The following is a 22,524-nucleotide window of genomic DNA, read 5'->3' on the forward strand; positions in this document are numbered from 1 at the left end:
CGCGGAAAAAAGAAGGACATGAATTCTGAATTCCTCCAAAAGAACTGGAAATGTTGAAATGTTAAAACTAATATTAAGTTTTTTGATTGAAATTGGTACCCTTAAATAAATTAAAGTATTTCTGATCGAGGTTAAGGCTAAGCTTAATTCTAAATCACTATTTTCGATTATTTTTTAAAACGAATTGGTTTACATTATGAAAACAAAAATATGCTTCAGATAAATTGAAGGTTTTTCTATCGTTTCCCTTGAGTAGAATACAAATAAAAAATGTAATTACTCGATAAAAAATATGAATTTACGCTACTAAATTTTTTTTTAATAGAAATATATGAACGCATAAAGGAAACAACTTTAAAAAATACAATATTAGAACTAAAATTATCTGTGACAGTTTCTATTTATTAACTTTTTTGCTTTCTTATAAAATTATTTACAAAATAAATAAAAACCACTTTTGTGCTTGAAATCGAGCGTTTTTAGACTTCGTTTGTCAAGCGATTTTAATGAATATTGCCTATATTCGAGACGATATAAGGCATACTAAGAATACAATATTTTTGCTTGTAGCTTCCTCTTAATATGAAAAATCTTATACCCGACGATCTTATAATGGAAACTACTCTACCTGAGGAATTTTTTTCTGGATTCGTTCCAGCATAATATTTGGTTTGGTATAGAGTCCACACACGATCAGCATACGCCAGCTTACTTCTAATGGGGAAATATCTCATTATATATGAGGAATGCATTAAAACCACCGAGCCCAGTCAACTCTTCCACCATTGTAAAGTAAAAATCTCTAAAATAAGATATTTTACGAAACCTTGGCACGTTTTCACATTACAATAGATAAATAATGGTTTGATTGTTGAAAATTTTCTCCGAGGCCTACCAACGTAATGTGCTCTAAGATAATGTAATGGAGGTACTTACTCTAGGAACTAACGCGTGCACAATGGTACACTGGCAGATACAAAGATTACGTTTATAATTATCGAGAACTATCTTAGTATATTTATTAGAATTTTTTCTCATAAATTAATGTTGACAAACTTATCGTTTAATAAATAAAGACCTCGTTTTTCCCTTCGTTTCTCCATACATTAAAGAAGACTTTAATATTTTTTGAAATCTTAATTCTTTAAGGAACAGCTGCGCGGACTTTTACATGCAACACTTAATTTTAGGTTTGAGGCCAAAATACTTAACCAAACTGAATTAAAAAACTAAACAAATGGTGCAGTGAATATCTGGTACGATATGAACTGTTTTATTTATTTCTGTTTTTAATCATCTCATCTTGTATAGGCTATCAGCTGCTAAACATATACAAATCTCAAGTACGCCCAACAATTGAATTTAGGAGCCACCTCTAGGCTGGAGCCCTGCAATACTTGATATACCTTCTTGATACTGGGCAAAGAGACCGTCTGATTTACAATTCATTGTTAACAGACCGATTTGGATCTCTAATCCACAGACGAAATGTAGACATTCTGAGTCTGTTCTACAGGTATTTTAATGGAGCCTGCTCTAAGGAGCTAGTAGCAATGATCCCCGGTGCTGTTGCACGTACGTTAAACTCGACGTATATGAGCGGAACACCCGTTCACAGTTGATGCTGGCTTAATGAGAACGGGCCGCTTCTTCGAATCGTTTTTTGTATATGTGTAACGAGCTACCGTCATCTGTTTTCCTCCTTAACCATGCCTTGATAGTATATAATGATGAAACGAGAAAATATTATGATTTTTATAAACAGATAGATCCTGTGGTCTCATTTTTGCTGTCCCTCTCTAAACAATTAATACCTCCTTATCTATATATTTTTTTTAAATATGAAACCGCACAAGAGACCCAACTGCTCCTAACCGTGAGAATGTGGCATCTCCAATTGGGGCATGTTGTAAGGCTGAATATAGTGGGGAGGGGAAGGAGATAGGTAATAGATCTGGTTACCAAACACGGCCAGAGCCATTTCAAACAACGATTCAATTCTGAATGGTGGTCTTACACTAGGGCGATACTGAGAGTATCTTCCACTCTGCAACGAGCCGTAAATATACTTTCTATTATTTTTAATTAGTTATTTGTGAAAGAACACAAATTACTCTAATTAAATTTAATTACGCATGCCGGGATTCGAACCCGCGACCACGGAGGCCGTCAAATCTAGAAGAACATGGAAATTATCGCAGCTGCGACAGTTTATTTTTGCAGCACATTTAATAATTAATCATCGTAATTCGTAAACGTAAATAATCACCCAAAAATCAACACGACTTTCTCCGCTGAACGCGTATAATGCGAACTGAAGACTGGACCAACGTGTGAACTCTGTTAGTGGATTGGCGCCAAGATCATTTGATGTGTGCGCGAAAGCCGACTATAATCGGATTGACCGGCCAATGTTGGTAGCCAACGCATGCAAAGGCCAAGTCGTCCTGTTGACGTTGGGCCAACGTGAACTAGCCGCATAAGAATTTAACAGATGAGAATTTCGCATTATATAATATTTTACGTTAAATTATTGACAACGTTTCATTGCCAGGTGACAAAGTGCATTCAGATTATACCATAACAAAGGGATATAACTTACATTACCATTGTTGAAGCGGATTCATCTCATTGTTCACCGAAGCCTGAAAACACGAAGTGGTAATGTCTTGTCAACGACTTCAACGTAATATCGCTTGTACTCGCGTCATTTTACGACATGATTTATGTAGACCGTAGATGATGATGTCCCGATTGTTCAACAGATCAAATCTGGCAGTAATCGAGATTATGGCACATTATTATGTGACAGTCAGAGCGAGACATTATCGTGAAGATATCTTTCTTTATAATAGCAATAATGTTCAGATAAGCGATAGTAAATTTTTCCGTCAGATAATCACAAACTGTTACATAAGTTATTTTTTGATACCTAACTGTGTTATTAAAACAGGACGTCATTCCCAGATATTTTAAATAAATCTATTTGATTTTCAATTAGGTGTTCTTCGTTGAATAAATGAATGAAGTGGAATCTTGGATATGTAAATTTAACTACATCCCGACTCGATGACAATGCATTTGCAATGCAATGCAATTGGTGGCACTCATGCACACACACGCATTTTTCTGAAATTGGATGTCATTATAATTTTAATAAATAAAAATTTATTGCAGTAGGTATATACAAAATGAAATCGACATTTGAAATTAAAAATATTTAAATTTTGAAAGCAAACAAATATATTTTTTTGACAGTAGCTTACAGATTGTTTTTTTTATCGAATAAACTGTAATTATCACCTAACACAAAACTCCAAAAACATATTTAAAAAGACTAAAGTTTTATATAAGTTATTTTTACTTCGCTTTTTTCGTTCCGTATAAAAAAATTGCAAACCTTGACAAACATTATTCAAATGTTGTAGGTTTCATTCCGAAATATTTAAAATTTTCTGGAGTGTTTGCTCGGAGAAAACTTACTGATAAAAAATATTGCTAATGTATTAAAAATCTCTTCAAATTATTCGTTATTCGATTAAACACGGGATTGCAGGCCCTTGAACGAATGGATTGATAGGTTTTCTGTGAAACTATTAGTAAATACCAATGAATTGTCAAGATATCAGAAAAATTCGCATTTCTTCATTATAATGTGCAGGGTTTTCCAATAAGAGGTGTTATTTTGATATTCAATCGTAAAAGATCAATGGTTTCGTTGCTTGTGTGGCACTTAGCGCCGTCTTGTTGAAAGTAAGCGTTGTCCAGATCAATACCATCCAATTCCGCCCATAAACAATCATTAATCTTCTCTCGATAGCGCAATCCATTCACCGTAACTGTTGCTCCAGCCTCATTTTCGAAAAATTAAGGTCCAATGACTCCGCCGGACCATAAACCGCACCAAACAGTCGCACGTTTAGGATAGAGAGGCTTTTTAAAAATAACTCTTGGGTTTTTCGAGTCCCAGATGCGACAATTTTGCTTGTTGACGAAGCCACCGAGGTGGAAATGGGCCTCATCACTCAAGATGATTTGCATTTGATTCACTCATGTGAATTTTAATAATTTCAATGGGTTGTTGAAGAGTGTATCCATTTTTATTAATGGCGTAGTTTCTACTTGACAAATGTCAAAAAATGACAGCTTCAAAAGTAACATCTACCGAAATAGCGGGCTATTCAAAATAACACCTCTTATTGGAAAACCCTGTATTATTAAGACAAACGCATGTGCATTAACACGTGTTCCGATACTATTACGAATTTCCTTATAGTTTATAAGGAAGCAGCCTACAATCCAGTTTTTAACAGGATTACCAATAATTTGAAGAGATTTTTAATAAATCAGCAATTCTCATTTTTCATAACCGTGTATGGTAATGTTTTGCATGCAAATTGAAAGCGCAAAATTCTCTTTTTCTAAAATTGTTTAAATAAAAATATATCTCAACATAATACAAAATGAGATAGCATAACCTTTTTACGACCATGTCAGGCTGGGAGGTATATCTCCCAAAAATGCTTTATGGGTGTTTGTTGTCTGCGAAGAATATCTCCCAAAATTTCCCGAGGGGTTAAGGTTCTTCTTTTGTTTTGTTTGCCATAACGTCTAACAAGTTTCTTATTATTCAATTCCTATTCGTGAGAGTTATGACAGTAACAATGTACATAGTTAACGGTAATTTTACTCGTACGTATGAAAATCGAAATTTATTTTCACTTTTATTACGCTCGTCGTTAAATAATTTCGCCGTTTGGCGCCAGTATAGTGATATTTGAACCCAAGATTATTTTTAAGCTGATTAACAATTTGTTAATCGGTAAGAAAGTTACATCTTTCTCTTTCGGATTGCGTCAAGTATTGCTTAACCTGATGTATTTTTGGTTACTATTTAATCAGAAAGGGTGCAACGCCATGCAAACAAAATATACTCTAGCATAGAATCAATATTAACTTTGCATTTTTTAATAATAATAATAATAATATATCTTTATTTAAGAAAGTTTTGCACATTACAACTAGAAATGCATATTGTGGTGTATATTTTACATTGATAACAGTAGAGTAACATTTTTTTATGGTTATAAAATTAACAGAATAATAAAAAAATAATATGATGAAGGCAAAAGAATATAAAAGTACAGTTAGTTGAGGTTTCTCAAATACCGCCTCACTACGCTAGCCTGTGTTGAGGCAGAATTTTTCAAGTTACTTCATAATACCTTTGAACATACATATACTTTTATTAAGATGTATTCGCTCAATACTGTGGTTATTTCGATAACTGCCAATTTGGGTGAATGCACTGGTAAAGGCCCTATTCTGATTTATGATCCAAGTTTTTACATTGTCTTTGAATTTTTTTTGTGAATTACATTGTTTTATATTGTCTGGAATTATGTTGTAGAGTCTTGTCGCAAAGTATTTAAAGTTTCGTTGACCAAAAGTAGTATGCGTTATCGGTATTTGTAGTTTACAAGTTTTTGTTGTTGCTTCGCATACATCGTGTATTTGAACTTTTTTCGTAGTAATTATGTACATTTGTGCACAGATGAGTTAAGATAGTTTTTGCATATAGCTGCCGAACATCAAAAAAATATTAATAATATTGAATATTAGGTTCGAGTCTGTAATTATAGGTAGCCTAAGAATTATTTTTTAAATTGTTTTCTTAGCCTTTATGATTGGGTCTAGTGCAGACGAAGTGAGTTGTGTATGTTGCACAAGAATCCCAACTGCCCGGAGCCAGCGGGATTATGGAATCACTGATTGGGATATCTTGTGAGGTTGCAGGGAGTGGGGAAGAGTGACGATTGGGCTAGTTAGGTAACGCCAGAATCGTTAAGAAAACGTTGTTTGAAATGTCATTAGCCACGTCTTGTGACCAGATATAAATATCCAGCCTTACTCTTGCTCATCCCTTTCCATTCCCCATTAAATTCAACCACTTGGGGATGCAATAGTTTTTTTGTGACCGAATTTAATTTTAAACCTTTTTATAAACTAAGTAGGTCTATCTAAGTGTATCAGTGGCGGTCCATGAATATTCAGTGTAATAATAGTAATATTAATATTTGGATGATTTTTATAGCGCCGGTTTTGTGCCAAATCACCTCAAGGGCGCTGTTCAAATATATAATACATTTCTACAATGATCTATGTTATTGTTATTACTAACTCTATATGGAGACAATATAAAGTACAATACTTACCTGGTAGGTCACTTAAGATTAACACTTAATTAACATTAACTAATTGTTTATTAGTGAAATTTAGATACAGGATTTACGACATAATTGGAAAATTGGATATAACTGGACTTTCTCTCAGGAATGTTATATTTAAATTAAGGATATGACAGCTTAAAACGGTCAGTTTAAAAATACGACATTAATGATGTTGTCGTAGCTGTAAAAAAATATTTTTTTCATAATATTATTTACTGCACATCCGTACTGAAAAAATCCTGAAAATCTTTATTAAAAAATATATATATATTGCGTCCTACAGAAGATTTGTATCTGATATCATTTTTCTTTTTAAAATCATTAATTCCCTTATTGAAAGGCTTGCATTATTGCAATTGATTTCATTTCATGATCCTAACAGAGTCACACGAACAAAAAATACATATTTGACTGCAACAATACCAATTCGTTTATAAACTTCCTTAAATACCGTGCATACACATTACACAGCTTAGCTAACCAATATGCAGAAGTAGCAGATAATTTAATGGCATGGAAAACATTTCACGTCTTTTTTAAGTAGTCATTAGTTAACATTTTGTTTACTATGCTTGATTGTAAATTTTAGTTGTCAAAGTTAGTTATCATATAACTGTTTTTTTTAAATCCTTTTTTAAAGTTTTATTGTGTATTTAAATGTACTTGAAAAGTAAATAAATTGTTCACATCTTTAATGTCGTATTTTATTTCAATCTTTCCACTCTAGCTCTCTGAAAATTCACGAACCACCACTCATGTGTATTTAACTATACTTATGTTTTATGTTACTATACTTATGTTACTAATGTTTTATGTTTTCTTAAAATCAATTTTTCATGAAGTTGTTATTCAATACAATACTTTGTTAGCAAAAAAAAACAATAAAAAGTTAAAGTGTTAATTCTTTATATTTGTTCCGGGTACCAAATAGTAGTTTTTACACCATTATTTACGACTTTTAGGAAATGTTCATTTGGTTTTTAAAACTATTTTTATACCGGTTTGATGGCGTTATGCAACCATGTTTTATATTGGAAGTTATCAGAGTATAAAGTTGCGATGTAGTATAACAAGACATTGTAAAAGTTATCGGTTTTGTTTTACGTTAGCTGTCCATTTTTTCTATTTCTAACGAAAGATTTGGCACGAGTTTAACGAAAGGAGAAGTGATAATCGAGTTATTTGAATCGAACTCGCCGATTTATATAATTCACATTTAGATATCTTCAAGTCATCCATTTTTAATTTATTTATTGATTAGGAGCGTTGTAGATGACATTATGTCAAAGCATTGCTTTTTATTATTTCGATGTTATGAAAATGGAACTTTTACTATTGATTAATCAATATATATATTATTAAAAGTAAGTGTACAATTTGTGTGCCGCTAAAAGTCAACAACGAGTCCCGGTACGATCAAGGGAGTTGTATGGTGTGGTAGCCCTCTATCCCCCATCCATGAAGAAGGTTCCGTTTTTACCTGAAGGGAGTTCTTTTGAAGATATAAGGGCTGGACGTTTCGCCCTCTACAAATTTCTAGATCAGTCCAGAACTTTCGAGAGCATTCTACGACATTTCAAAACACCCCTGAACATTCTGGAATGTTGTGGAATAGTCTGGTACGTTCGGGAATATCACGTAACAACCCCTGTTCATAATGAAATAAAAACGGGATTACAGGCCGTTTCCTGATAAACTTTTAATAAATTCGTAATTGAGACAATACATTGGTATCTCTAAATAGTATAAAACTATCCGCGCCTATCTGTTTGTGCGCTTAGTTCTTCTAAACTATGCAACGAAGTTTTTACCATCATTTGGAAAATTTTATACCGGAAGGTTTATATATGTAATACATGGATATTATATATATTTAAAGTAGGGAAAAGTCAAGTAACCCCGGCCAACAACGTACACGTCAGCAAATGATAAATAAATTATTATTCTCTGACGTAAATTTTGTTTTCAGATCAATTTTATGCAAAAGACTGGTCAGTAAATGAATGTTATTAAAAAATACATTTTAAAAAAGCATGTTGTATTTTATTTTGTGAAGTTCAGGCACAAATTTTGACATGTTTTCAGATCGTAATGTAAATAACTTAATTTTCCACATTATAAAATAAAAACTTGGCCGAAAAAATTTTCCTAAGTTCTCGTAGGTGATTACACAGCATTTTTTCGAGGCATATAAAAAGTTGTTATAAAAATAATGCATGATTAAAGGTCTTGTTATGTTCTACTCAAAGCATCTATGATATTTCTAAGCGATAAAATGTTATAACCAAAAACAGACGATTTTACATATGGAAGGAAAACTTTTCAGTTACTTGTTCTTGTCGGTATTTCAGAAAAAAAATTTAGCCAACTTTTTCAAGAATTAAACAAATTAATAATCATGGTCGAAGCATTTCGCCTTCTAATTGCATACTTTACCTATGTATGTAAAATGCACCTGACAGTTTTTGATCTAAAACAAAAGTAGAAAAATGAGTAATGCTGGTTTCTTAAAAAAAAATTTCAACTGATCAAGATACTTATCTGGTTTTTCTATTTACAGGAAGGAACTATCGGCCACGATCTGGTTATCAAACCTCTACCTGCAACTCTCTCCCCAACCCCGCCTCCATACAGAAAGACAATGCCTCCAGAACAAGACGATGAAATGTTCATGGACCCCAACGAAGACGACATGGTCTCCATCGACACTGGACTACCTATCAAACGCTCTAAAGTCTCCAAAAAGAACCTGGAAACCATCAGCAGAGCACCAGAGAAGAACATTGCAGAGATCATTGAAGCAGCAGAAGCCATGGAGAATCGAGAAAGAGACACCAACTCATCAGCTACTATCAACAAAATGAACTTCAGTGATGACATTGTTTATGATGATGAAGGTGCCAAAGCAGAGAGTAAAAGATTAAAAGAAAATGCTGAGAGTAAAGCTGAGATTTATGAAGAAGTCGCCAGTGATGGTTCTTCAGAAATTGTTGACTTGAGAAAGGAGCTAATTGAAGCCCTTTCAGGAGCCAAACACGTTATATATAAGAGAGATTTGGCCGAAGACACGCATCATGGAGACTATGGTAAGTCGAATTGAATCATTTATTCTATTTATTTTTTGGCTACTCATCTTCCTTTAGAATTCCCAGAAGGTTTGAAACTTACTAGAAAACATTGCATTTAATTTTGTATGTGTTTATTTATCATATTCTCCATAAAACGGATAAGCATCACAATATATTACGGAGAAGATTGCAAATTCGAGGCAAATGTAAGTAAAAAATGTGATGGGGACAGTTTTATTATTTAGTGACATGCGTCAAAAGATAGTTGCTGAAGTGTCTGTAAGTGACGTTGAAAATGTCAATGGTCAATGCAGTTGAGTCGCTTGATTGATTGGCGCGATCTGATTGGCAGAAGTCCCCACTTTCGGATCATAAAAAAGTGCATTGGATTTATCACGAGTTTACTTGTTGGGTTTTTTTGCATAAACACCCCCTCCCCCTCCTCCAAAGGGCCTATGAAAAGGTATGAGGGGTGGGTAAGAATATATGGATCAGTGTGTCCAGGAGTGAATCTACCCATCCCGCTGCAGCGCAAGCCGTGGAAGCATTGCCCAGTACAACAATTTCTGCTAGCAATTTTCACCGTTTTTGTTTAGTTTATTTGTGTTCTGCAATTAAAACTTACTAAAGAGATAAAAATAAATCGCACTTTAGTTTATCGCATACACTCAAGTAAACACGGGAAATTAAAACGTTTAACAAGTGAGATCTTCACTTGTAATTCAAAAGGTACGTAAGCAAGATGCATGGCCACTCGTGTTTCTGCAGAGATGACGAGAGGCAGATAACAGCAAGGTTAGGCAGATGGGATGGACCAACAGTCGGGGTCACTCTGCCAAAGCCTTCGGCCAATCAGTGTCATACAACACTTTGTGATGACTTACAATTAAAGCCTTATCCTTGGTTGCCTTAAATATTCATGGATGTAACCTACTGCATTTTGATTTAGTGGACGATGATGAATTGTTAACATTGTTTTGATATTTAATGAAGATAAGGATTGATTTACGATTCGACTGTGCATCGGATTATGCTGAAGACGAATGGCTCGAAAACTTACCAAGACCAAGAGATTGTATCACCCTTCACAAATGTAATATTATTTTATTGCTAGAATTAATATAATTTTCCTCTTAGGGCGTTTTTATCACTATCCAGCCCGGAGTAAAGGGTAATCTCAGGTTAGGTTAGATTAGGTAAGGTTGCTTCAAGTGGCTTTAGTTGTGTCGTGTTACCTATCTTAATAACCATTTACTTCCCAACGTTCTGACTTGTAACTTCTTTCAATCTCACTCCTTATTCTTAAACTGCCTTCTCCTATCAGAGGTTGGCTATTATCAGAGCAATCTTTACCCTGCACACACAAAATTCACAAAATGTAATGTGTCTCAGTACCAGTGGCTCTGATATGGTAGGACTCTTGAACAGAATTTAAAAAATACTTATCGTGATTCACTTTTGGGTTGTAATCTTGAGCCAACGTTGCGGACAGCGTTACAGTGTCCAATCATCAGGGCAGATAGCGTGTAGATTGTGTTGAAGTGTGTGTGTTTATGTAGGTAGAAGTGATGCCGTGATGCAAGAATTAATCCACTAAGGGCTGGAATTTCAGTATACTAATTAGTTAAATTAATGTGGTTTTCGGCGTTTAATTTTGGTGTAACCATCGAGTACCAGATACCGTGAAATATCAAGCTTAGCCCCGTTGCGCGACGTCCCTATAGATATTAATTAGTTTTCAAACACATTAATAAATTAAATTTTAATGTAACAACTTTTCTGTTTAATATCTTTTGAAGGTTATACCCATCAATGTAATACATCATTGAAGAAAAAGAAAATACCAAAAAAAATAAACGAAACATGAAACAGAATATGATATGTTTATCCGAGACACTATCTAAGTTACAAACCAATTCTTTAGAACTTTGTAATCATTCAAAAAGATAGCTGCCAAAAATAAGGGAAAAATTAGTTGCAAGATAATATTGTTAATTCTGAATTTGACAAATGAGATCGACAAATAATACGTATAATAATTAGGTCCCGATGGTCGACTGGTTTAAGACGATGTCTCAGTAAGATAAAGATTCTGGGTTCGATTCCTAGCTATCTTTTTTTTTTGTGTCTTGTTCTGTTTCATGTTTCGTTTAGATTTATTTTACATCTGAATTTACTCATGCAGACTTTGGGTGTTGGGAACTTTTATAATTAGTAAAAGGTTGTTAATATAAAAGTGTTTATTTACGTTACAATAACCTGTCTGGCTAGCTACACTGTTCTTTACCCGAGGGTAGGTAAATCTCTACCCGCCCAGATTCTTGCTCTATCCGATAATATCTCTCGCTAGTACCTTTTATACACTAGCGTCATCTGGCGGGCCCTGACGTAGGCTTTATGTCTACCGCCATCTACCGATTAACTAGTCAACCTAATTACCATACATCACAATTTATTAGTAGTATCTTATCTTCAATGATGTAATTGATTATAAATTACTTGTTCGTATGATTGCAATTATGTTAGTAACGCTTGGATGCTTTATGTCTATCTTCAGATAGATTTTCAATCGTATTAAAGATAATACTTTTATTAGAATCTTCATCGTGGTGTTTTTCGATATTTTTGTTTCGAAGGCAGACAAATAGACGCCGACCGTTGGCAGTACCATCCAACCAAGTTATTCAGGTTTCTAAGAAAAGTTAACTAGAAATAGAAACTCTCTGATAAGTGCATGAGTATCGGCAGATTATCATTCGCCTCTGAGCGGAATACGAATAGATTTACTGCTTCAGAGAAACGCAGATCTGTATGTACGCTGGAGAATCGAATCATGATCTGAATAAACAGTTAATAGTGATGCAGACGGCTACATTTGTTTGACTGCCTCTTCACCAGTCTTCTTGCATGTAGGTTTGACTCAAAATCAATTACTGTGGACTCAAGTTAAATAAATGTTCAGCTCAGTTCTGTTTTCTTTACATTATTGACCTAACAAGTACACTGTGGTCTTTGGTCAATGCAAGATAGTTTAAAAACTAAAGTAATGTTTGTGGTGCAGTTTGACAATTGATATTGTTTTGAGTCATCCTCTTTTCGTTTGATATAACTGTGCTATTTCTGTCTTATACGTCATGTATACAAGAGGTTAACGCAAACTTAACGCAAACTCAACACTAAGCAAGCAATCAGTAAAGTTTATTTTACTGAAATTATTGAAAGTTTTAAACTGTTCTCTAGAGAAATCACATGCAATAAACATCAGCGTTCGAATTATGGGAAACAATGCTGTGCCAATTGGCTTCATAGAGATAATACGGGCTTCAGTCAGTTACAAGCGCTCGTACGCTAAAATACTGCACAAATCGTTCTGGCAAAGAGAGAAAAAGCGATGGTATCACCGATTGTCACCGCCGGTGAGTCCGTCCATTGAGTTCTTCGCAGTCGGAAGGATTGGGGCAACATCGACAGCTTCCACATCCCCCTTTCTACTCCCGCACGGAAACAATATTTCCACTGATTTTGCAAAGAACGTAGACTCTATTTATATTAATCAATGGATTAGATATTAACGGCTATCGGTACCGCCATCCCGGGAACTTTTATTTAATGGATAACCAATACCTCCGTCATAGTTCACCCCGAGTGAGAGGCGGGATAATTAGCTAGTTTACATAAAAAAACTCCCACGAAAAAAGCATATATGTCAAAAATAAACCAAGTCTTTCTTTCAAACCTTTGCTACTTTTGAGTCAATGAACAAAATTTTCAAATCAGAAGATTTGATTTTCAGCTTTGGCATTTATTGACAATTATCAGCCGACAAAGCAACTGTTCTCATCGGTCCATTTCTTTTATGAGGGAGTCTTCACAACTAAAAAAAACATCTACACTATACTTGAGTTCTAAATGATTTGTTCCAGTAAAGTCCTTTAAAAGCTTGTAGGTTGTATCTACCGTATTATGTCCCTCAAAAATCAATTAATATGTCAAATAATGCCAAAACATCAAATAAAATAGATTATTAATTAGATATTTTATCATTTAGCAATGCAGTTATATTTTTGTTAATTTATCAATATCCTCCACCGGATTTTTTTGTACTTTTAAATATCCTGTTTTCTTTAATTATCACAGTTCTCATCGTCAAATTACGTTAAAATCCAATAAAATTTGCGTTGCAGCACGCTCAGATGTTGAAACTAAAATAACTATTGAGGTTACCAGTTTCATGGAGCGTACAGACGAGGGTGATGGACATTGGTGTGAAAATCTACCATACACCATACGTATTATTCGCGTGCTTCGAGATAATAATGTATGCTCCATTCAAAACTTCGGTTAGTGAGTAGGTGAGTAGCGAACTTTTGACCTGTGAGGAAATGATCAATCGAATGAGATGCGAAAAGATAAAGAAGCATTGTACGATTGTTGGATTACCTTGTGTTAGATTTTGACCAGTTGGAATTAGGTGGTTTAGCCAGTTTCATTAGTGTTATCAGTTATGATAATAATTGATGATGCAAATAGTTTGACCTCAGCGTTGTTTGGCCTAAAAATTCCTCATTGCTTTCGGCCTTCTTTTTGGGATAATCTCGAGATCTTATGGAAAGAATGTTTTGAACCCCTGTGATCCATCTTCACAATAAAAACTTCTAAAGTAATTCTTACTCCTGAGAGTCCTTAGCTTCCAAAAAAGTCTACGTTAATAAGGTTTTTTTTACATTAGCTCCACAAAGGAGGCTCTGAAGAAAATAATTCCTCTTTTTAGGAAAGGAAGGATTGGAATTTCTGGGAAGGAAAAAAGGTAGGAGCGGTGGGTAAGAGTCTGAGGGTCAGTGTGTCCAGGAGTGACGAAGGTATGAATCCATCCCTCCCACTGCGGTGCAAGGCGATGTTGGAGAGGTCAAAATATCTATCTCAACCAGTCTCTGCCGATCTGGTCGGCCACGCAGTTGGTGGTAAACCAGATAATCATTGCTCTATAAATCTGGAGTCCTCTTCCAAGTCACCAAGCTTAGCGAACCCCTTGGGATGAACTATGGCAGAGGTGTTGGTTATCCAATAAATGGTTCCCGGGTGGTGGTACCCGTTCCCGCCTTGCAAATTAGCAATAAAGGAAATCAAATAGACGAATATGTGTATAGTTCACGATGCCGGATACAAATAAACACATATTTTTGCTTTTGTATGATGTAGTTTGGACAGCTATATACATATTATATATATTAAAAAGGATCTAAACATCACATCAAATAGTGGTTTAAACAAAACTGTTTATTTTATTTAAAGTGAAATGGCGCCACAAAGTGAATATGAAATTAATTAAGAAATATCCTAGGTGTCTGGGGGTAAAGTGCGCTAACTTTGGAAAAAATGTAATAAGCAGTAATTGTTGAATGAAACACTAGTATATATTGAATTATTTCGCGGATAAGAGATAAGCCGCCATAGCTCAGTGGTCAGAGCTGTCGACCGGAAATCGAAAGGACACGGGTTCAAGTCCCGTTGGCGTCGTGTATCTTTTATCAGGAGATTTTTCAATGTGGATGAGTGTTTCAGACTAATAATTATTGCTTATAAAAAATAATTGTTACCCTGTATATACACTAACATTATTATCAAATTCCGAATTAGAGTACTCGTGTCTTAATTTTGCAATTGTTGTAATAAAACACCAGTACATTGCATCAAACCAATAAAGCGAAATGTTTCTATTTGTGATTTATTTCTATTATCTTTTTTTGTGTGTCACACGCCGTCACGATGTCTGAACGCGGTAATCTAATTCAATTCTGTGTGTTCAAAGATTGGCCGTAGTAGAAAGAGAATGCCTAGTTTTTTTCCATCATTTTGTTGTCTTACAACCGTCTCTGGTTTGTTTCTGAGTGAATGTTACCTTTGACAAATTCCCACATTCATTTTAAAGCTTTTTGTTTCTCGTCTGACTTCCCGATAGTTGAGTGAATTATACTTTATTATGTGCGGAGAATTGCGAGGCGATTGGCACACATAAGCGGATCATTGTACAATGATAAGTTACTAATAAGCAATGATACAATGAAAGTTTACACTGTGAAAGGGTAAATGGTAAAATCTAAAAACGTCGTGCTCAATTAGATACGTGTAAAGGATTTGTACCTTAAGGCCCCGTAGTTAGCGTTCAAAGATGATATGAAAGGAAGATATTTAATGAATGTTAGAGGGAGCGCGCTAATACTAAAAAACGATAATAAGCGAAAATGGTGAAAATATTTTAACAAAACACGACTAGTGTGAAATAGAGCGAAAATCTCTCAAAAAATGCTCTAGTTGCATTTAAAGATACAGTATGATTTTTTCCATGCCTATAACATATTAAATAATAGAACAAAACGTGTTTTAATTAATTTTCGGAGGAATTTCAAAAAATTATCTTAAATTTTTTATTTTTTTTGGATATTAAAAACTTAAGAGTTAAAACGAGAAACTTGTTATAAATCGGTAGAAATTGGGTATGGGGGGGCTTAAGGCACCGTAGTAAGCGTTCAAAAAGAAGAAGAAGATGGTTTGAAAAGGCGATTTGCAAATACAAATGTAATGGGAGCACGCTAGTATTAAAAAAACTATCATAATCAAGTGGCGAAATATTTAATAAATTATGACCTATTTAAAATAGAGCAAAAGTCTGTTTTAAGTAACTTTGTAACATCTTAAGAAACACTGTCAATTTTTTAATACTTATAACATGTTAAATAACAGAACCAGATGTATTTTAATTATTAATTAGTTAAATTAATTTGGTTTTCTAACTGGTATAAATGAAGGGCTCACTTTTGTTATCTATTGCCTACGACTTTATTTTAAATTACAATAAATTATTGTAATTCCGTGCAACGCCGGGTACGGACCACCAGTCATGAATAAAAGCAGAATGCAAATAAATGAGTAATATAAATGCAGCGAACGCTCGGAGTTCTCGACTTTCGATTTTACCTCTCGTGGGCGGCTCGTTCTCTCGTTCTAAATCATATGGAATGATTGCAATAATAATAATTAGTATATTATGCAGATATATCGTAACTGAACCCGTTCTGGCTTGACTCTATGACCTTTGCTAGTGTCATGCACTCCTGGTAGGTACCAGATAATATACCACAAACTACAATTAATTTAATAATAAAATTAAATTTAAATATTTCCAAACAGTCACACGTTGAGGATAGAAAGGCTTTTCAACAATAACTCTTGGGTTTTCCGAGCCCCAGATGCGACAATTTTGCTTGTTGACGAAGCCACCGAGGTGGAAATGGGCCTCATCACTCAAGATGATTTGCATTTGATACAATCAAGTGAATTTTAATATTTTCAATGCGTTGTTGAAGCGTGTATCGTTCCATTTTTATTAATGGCGTAGTTTCTACTTGTCAAATGTCAAAAAATAACAGCTTCAAAAGTAACATCTACCGAAATATTTTATTTCTATTTTCAATGCGTTGTTGAAGCGTGTATCGTTCCATTTTTATTAATGGCGTAGTTTCTACTAGTCAAATGTCAAAAAATAACAGCTTCAAAAGTAACATCTACCGAAATACCGGGCTATTCAAAATAACACCTCTTATTGGAAAACCCTGTAGAACATTGATCCATTACCCTATTGTGCCAAGAAATCCATACGGGATTTCATAGTAGCTAACCACAATTTATTTGATTTTATCTTATTTTGAAACTTAAACAATGCTCGTAGCATACTAAAATGTGTTTTATTAGCTTGGCAAGGAAATAATGTATCTATGATATTAGTCTATCTTGACGTTTCGTCACTTGGAAACATGTTTACTTTATCTGTGAAAGAGTGCGTAGCAAAATTCCATGCTAAATGTCATAGTACTGTATTTATTTACAGAACATCCTCATCCGACTTATTTTTATTGTGAAGAATGTTTATTTAACTGAAATATATAATACAACTCTAGAATATTTTCGTATGTCTTAAGCTATCCTGGGAAAACTACCTAGGATATATATATATTTCATAAGAAATTATACACACATCATTCAGTAAGACGGTACAATTTACAAAAACATTATTTTGCAAAAAAATAATTATGTTATTGCGAAAATAGTGTGAGGCGGCGTACGGCGAGTGATTGTCATTTTACCCGATAATTGAATATCTAATATATATTATAATCGAATAAATTTTCTAAAACGATTTATTTTCGATTTGCCACCATAACTACATTTTTATTAGTGAATTCGACGGCGCGGCGTTGATGTGACGCCGGGCAACGTTGATGACAGCCGTCTTATCAGTCAGTGGCGTTTTCTGACGTATGTCATAATGGCGTTGTAGCCAATTGGAACCATTTAGAAATGTGCGGTTTTTTCAAATCTTTTTTCAAATGAATGAAAATATTAAAATTATAAAGTATGAGTACAATGATCTGAATCAGTTTAAATCTTCCACACATTTTTAACGGTATTCCTAGTTTGTGAAAATACATAATTGCGAAAAACTGCGAACAGTGGCAGGTAAACGCAGCACCTACAAACACATTATTTTTATCAGAAATTAAACACATTCTCTTGGCTTGTTCATGTCATTAAAAGATCGTAAAGATTATGAGCTTGAATAATTTATAGACAATGCTCATCAGGTTGTATATATAATTATGTTTCGTTGAAGATCATTTTATTTTCTTTTGACACATAAACAAATAAATTTAATTAATTATTGCATTATAGTATAAAATGTACTTCGTGGGAATATCAACATGTTTGCTTCTGTTATTCAACATTTTATAGGTATGAAAAATTCTATGTTTTTTTTAATGCTAATTAATTCAGATGTATAGAGATTTTTGCTCTATTTTAAATAAGTCTTGATTTATTAAATTAATATTTTTACAGCAGTCGTTTATTCCTATTAATTAAAATCTTCTTTTAAACATTAGCGCGCTCTCTCTATCATTTTTTTTTACATATTTCCCTTTAAAACCATCTTCAGTAATCTTCTTCATTTTGTTGAACGTTTATAACATAGCTTTAATATACTCACCAGTGAAATTAATACTGTTACATATATTAAATATCGTGAAATTTTTTTGTTTGTATTAGTAATACGGAATCGAATCAAAGTTTGTTCTTATTGGTGTCAGGAGTGTTTAGATACGGAAAACTTAACGCTTTATCTCTGCACTGGAATGAAATGCATTGTCGAACAAAAGTCAATATAATTTAGTTTTTTAATAGTAATAATGTGGTATACAGTAGCGAATCGTGGAAGTCTGACATGTCCGAGAAAGACGTAGCATGATCAAATGAAACAAAAACTTATATAAGGTAAACTTTTCGATTCTTTTGAATAACATTATTTCCACCTTAAAAAAGACCCAGTTTTCTGATACTGGCTAATGCAACACATTAAAAGAGAAACAGATCAGTGTTGCGAAGTTAGCATATTATATGCTAAATTTGGCATAATTACTCCATGTTTAGCATAACTATTATGCTTTTAGCATATAGCATATTTATTTGGCTTATTTTTACAGAAACATGAAAATAATAAAAACCATTTTTTTAACTAACAAAAATGATATCGATTGAAAAACTGGTGTCTCAATGGAGAAACATAGTTCACATTAAATAAGAATCCTTGACTTCCACTGTAGAGTTTTGGAATGAAGTCATGCAATATAAAGATGCAGCTAATAATAACCCCTTTGGTGATTTATGTCAGTTTGCAATGTCTATTTTAACATTGCCGCATTCAAATGCGGACATTGAACGTGTATTTAGCCAAGTGAGTCTGGTCAAAACAAAACTCCGAAATCGTTTGGCGGTGAGAACCCTGAATGCCATTTTGTACGTGAGATTTGGCCTAAAGAGAGCAGGAAAGTGCTGTTATTCTTACACTGTTCCTGACGAAGTACTACGCTGCATTGGGACCAAAGAAAGTTACGACTCCGTCTCTCAGCCTTCCACATCAGCTGCTGTCAATGAAGAAGAAGAAGATGAAGATATTGATATTTTATTTCACTGATTTTATTTCTAAATTAAATTTATAAGTAATTATTAAGTAATTTAGCATTTTTCTGGCATATTTTTTCCATCACTCTATTTCTCAACAAATACTAAGTTAAATTTATGTTGGCTTTTTTTTGGCATTTTTTAAATGAATTCAGCATATTTTTGGCATATTTTTCCCATCACTCTAGCATATTTTGAAGTAGTTGAGTTGGCAACACTGAAACAGATCCATAAATACCTAAATAGTTTTCACATACCTAAATAGTTATTTTCACATTCCTAAATAGTTTTCACACACTTAAATAGTTTTCACATACCTAAATAGTTTTCACATACCTAAATAGTTTTCTCATAACTACATAGTTTTCACATACCTAAATAGATTTTTTTTAAAACAAAGCAGTTAATAAGAATCCTGACTTATCTATTGGGTAAGTGATGTGGTTGAATATTATGGTATGATATCGCAAAAAAAAAGCAAAAACTTGTCCTTAAACATCGAATATAGCGCAATAGTTGCATAAAATAACAAAAAAAAATTATTTAACTATTCGTTAAACTTCAAATGTAAATCTGGCGATTGGTGCAAAGACGTCAAATCGAAGATGAGTCATTAATTGATCAAAACGTGACTCGTTCGGCTGTTGTCGTCGGCTACCGTCTGAAGAGGGTCACGACTGTGAATTAACAGCCCGCGAGAGTGAGGAATATTCGCTTATATTATTTCCTGTCACATTTCTTTGTATCTTGTCCGCTGGCTATAACTTAGTCAGCCGACAACGTATCTGTTTTTGTTTTGTTGGCCACACAAGAATACCAACAGCTTCGCGTACATGAACCTTGACACGTGTTCGTGTATTTACAAGAAAATATGTTAAAACAGAAAGCATACGAGACCGGTTGAGAAAGGATGCTTTAAAAAGGAAAGATTCAAAATGCAAACAACACGACCTGTCATGAAGAAGATGCGAGCCTTACCTTCGGAGTTCTTTGAGATTTTGATAGAATTAAATCTGACAAGATGAGATTTAGGGTATGAATGTTTCAATTATACAACGAACAACTAGGCAAATATCAACATATTACATACATACATCTCATTCCAACTATAGTTTTCACTCTCCAATACAACGTTTACACGGTCTTGGTAACAAATACTTAAACAATGTAAATGTATTTGACAATAATTTGAACTTGGCAAACTTTAAACGGATTATGTGCGAACTATTTTTACCTACTTTTTAAACTATTGTTATCAACTAATTTTATACATTCTTACTATCATTATCGTTGATTTGGAGGATTGTGGCAGATTTTCTATTTTTTGTCTCACTTATTTGTACTCTATCATACCTATATTTTTTAAACTCTTATATTTTATGTAACCTATATTTTGTTAACACTGATTTTTTATGTAATCTGTATAACTAAAAAAAAAGATGTTTATTATTATATGAAATTTTTTATTTTATTTTATTTTATTTTTTTTTTGTTAAAGAAGAAAAACATTCCCGGGTTACGAATAACCTGACAATATTTGAAAATATCCTACTACCACCACAGTAAGCTAAAAATGTTGCTTGTGTTGCGATGGAGGACTTAGCCAGCTGAGGAATTGAACACACTACGCCTGGGTGGGACCCAAACGCGATGTCAACTCGGCCACCGACCGGTCTAATGGCTATAATAGCTCAATGGGCGTTTAAATAAAATTAAACAAGAAATAAAATACAAAATTATAAAACGATTCCGAAGAAACCAAATTACCAGCTTGTACACAAACTACCTTGAAAATGATTGGACCCAAGCTATCAAATGGACCAATAAAATTATTAATAAGTTTGAAATCTAAAATAGCATAGGTTCTAAAGACTATGATAAATTGGTCAAGTGGAAAAAATGCTAGTATTGCTAGATGACAGGATTCCAAAATAATAATTAAACATTTTCTGTCGAACTTTCAGTAGTTTTACTTTGCTTCTCCTCATATTATCTGACCTCACAGTAATCGTTCATTTGGGATGCCATAGTTTCTCAGAAATCTAACAGCAGGATGGTTCATTTCGTTTTCCGAATATTCAATCTGGGATTTTCAATCAATATCTTGGTCACATAACGAAGATCGACAGATGATTCAAGATTTCTCAACTGACAATCCTGTGAAAGATTGATAAGAGACGCGGTAGAGAAATACGCCACACCTAATAGCTTCAAAACTTACGTGACTGGTACGGGTACACTTTATTTCATACTCCACAAAACTCCATATTTTTTGCATTCATCTACCTCATCGTCTGAATTGTGACTTCTTTGGCAGCATCTTAAAAACAATTGCTCAGAAAGATGTCTGTCTTTAGTCAATTCAATTCACTTTATTAGTTTTATAGCATTAAAAATTGACAATTTGAATGCGTTTTTAAATACATTTGTAAAGAAAAACAGTGGGTACATATATCAACTATACTAGTATTAACGATGCTAAATATGTTGATATCCGAATTGATTCTGTTCATCAGCAAGATTGCTCTCCACAGGCGTCCATCGGCAAGTTAGTCCTGCGGGTTGGGAGATAGAACAGTCTATTATGCTGTCGGTGATTCATGTGTTAATGATTCATTCAAGATTTCAATGTGTTAGACCCCTGGAATATTATTTGATCACTCTAAAAAATCAGTGAACTCCCCCTGATTCTTTTGCCAGAGACCAGAAGTACGCCTCAGTAAATCCTATATAAAATTTCAGACGGTTGTTCTATGTTTATGTTAGATCCAAATCCGGGTTTGGAACTAATCAGATGCAAATCCATAATTCACATTCACAAACAGTATTAATGTGTAATTAACGGCTGGAGTATGACCAGGCTTACTAGTGGTTTATTATATCGTTTCAATTGGACATTTATGAAGAGGATCTGAATAGACGCGTGTGTACAATCAATACCTCCTGTATCGGTCTTTTTTGTACGAAACATTCGCAAATGTGAGAAAACAATATATATGGTAAAATGAAATATCTATAGGTGCCAGAATAAACGAAAACGTGAATATTTCCGAAAGAAAACTGGATAGATTTCTCTTGCCTTTTTTTCGTAAAAAAGTGTTACTGTTTTTGACAAGCGACGCCAAAATCTTACTCACCGAGGCGCCGCACTGTGTTTCGTTTCATACAGCTAGACGGAAAAAAGTCACTTTGGAATTCTTGAAAAATGACGTCAT

General features: G+C 33.8%; 1 protein-coding gene across 3 annotated transcripts in view; it reads left to right on the forward strand.

The window, feature by feature from the left end:
• sona (sol narae metalloprotease) overlaps positions 1-22,524 on the forward strand; it is a 253,113-nt gene that overhangs the window by 179,844 nt on the left and 50,745 nt on the right. For all 3 annotated transcript variants that reach the window (XM_089648884.1, XM_089648883.1, XM_089648885.1), the window contains exon 5: positions 8,791-9,316. In XM_089648884.1, the coding sequence (XP_089505010.1) occupies positions 8,791-9,316 (526 nt within the window). The remainder of the gene's footprint in view (positions 1-8,790; positions 9,317-22,524) is intronic.

This window comes from Hesperophylax consimilis, chromosome 28 (genome assembly GCF_061612785.1).
Source record: "Hesperophylax consimilis isolate HC1 chromosome 28, BYU_Hcon_1.0, whole genome shotgun sequence".
Lineage (NCBI taxonomy): Eukaryota > Metazoa > Arthropoda > Insecta > Trichoptera > Limnephilidae > Hesperophylax > Hesperophylax consimilis.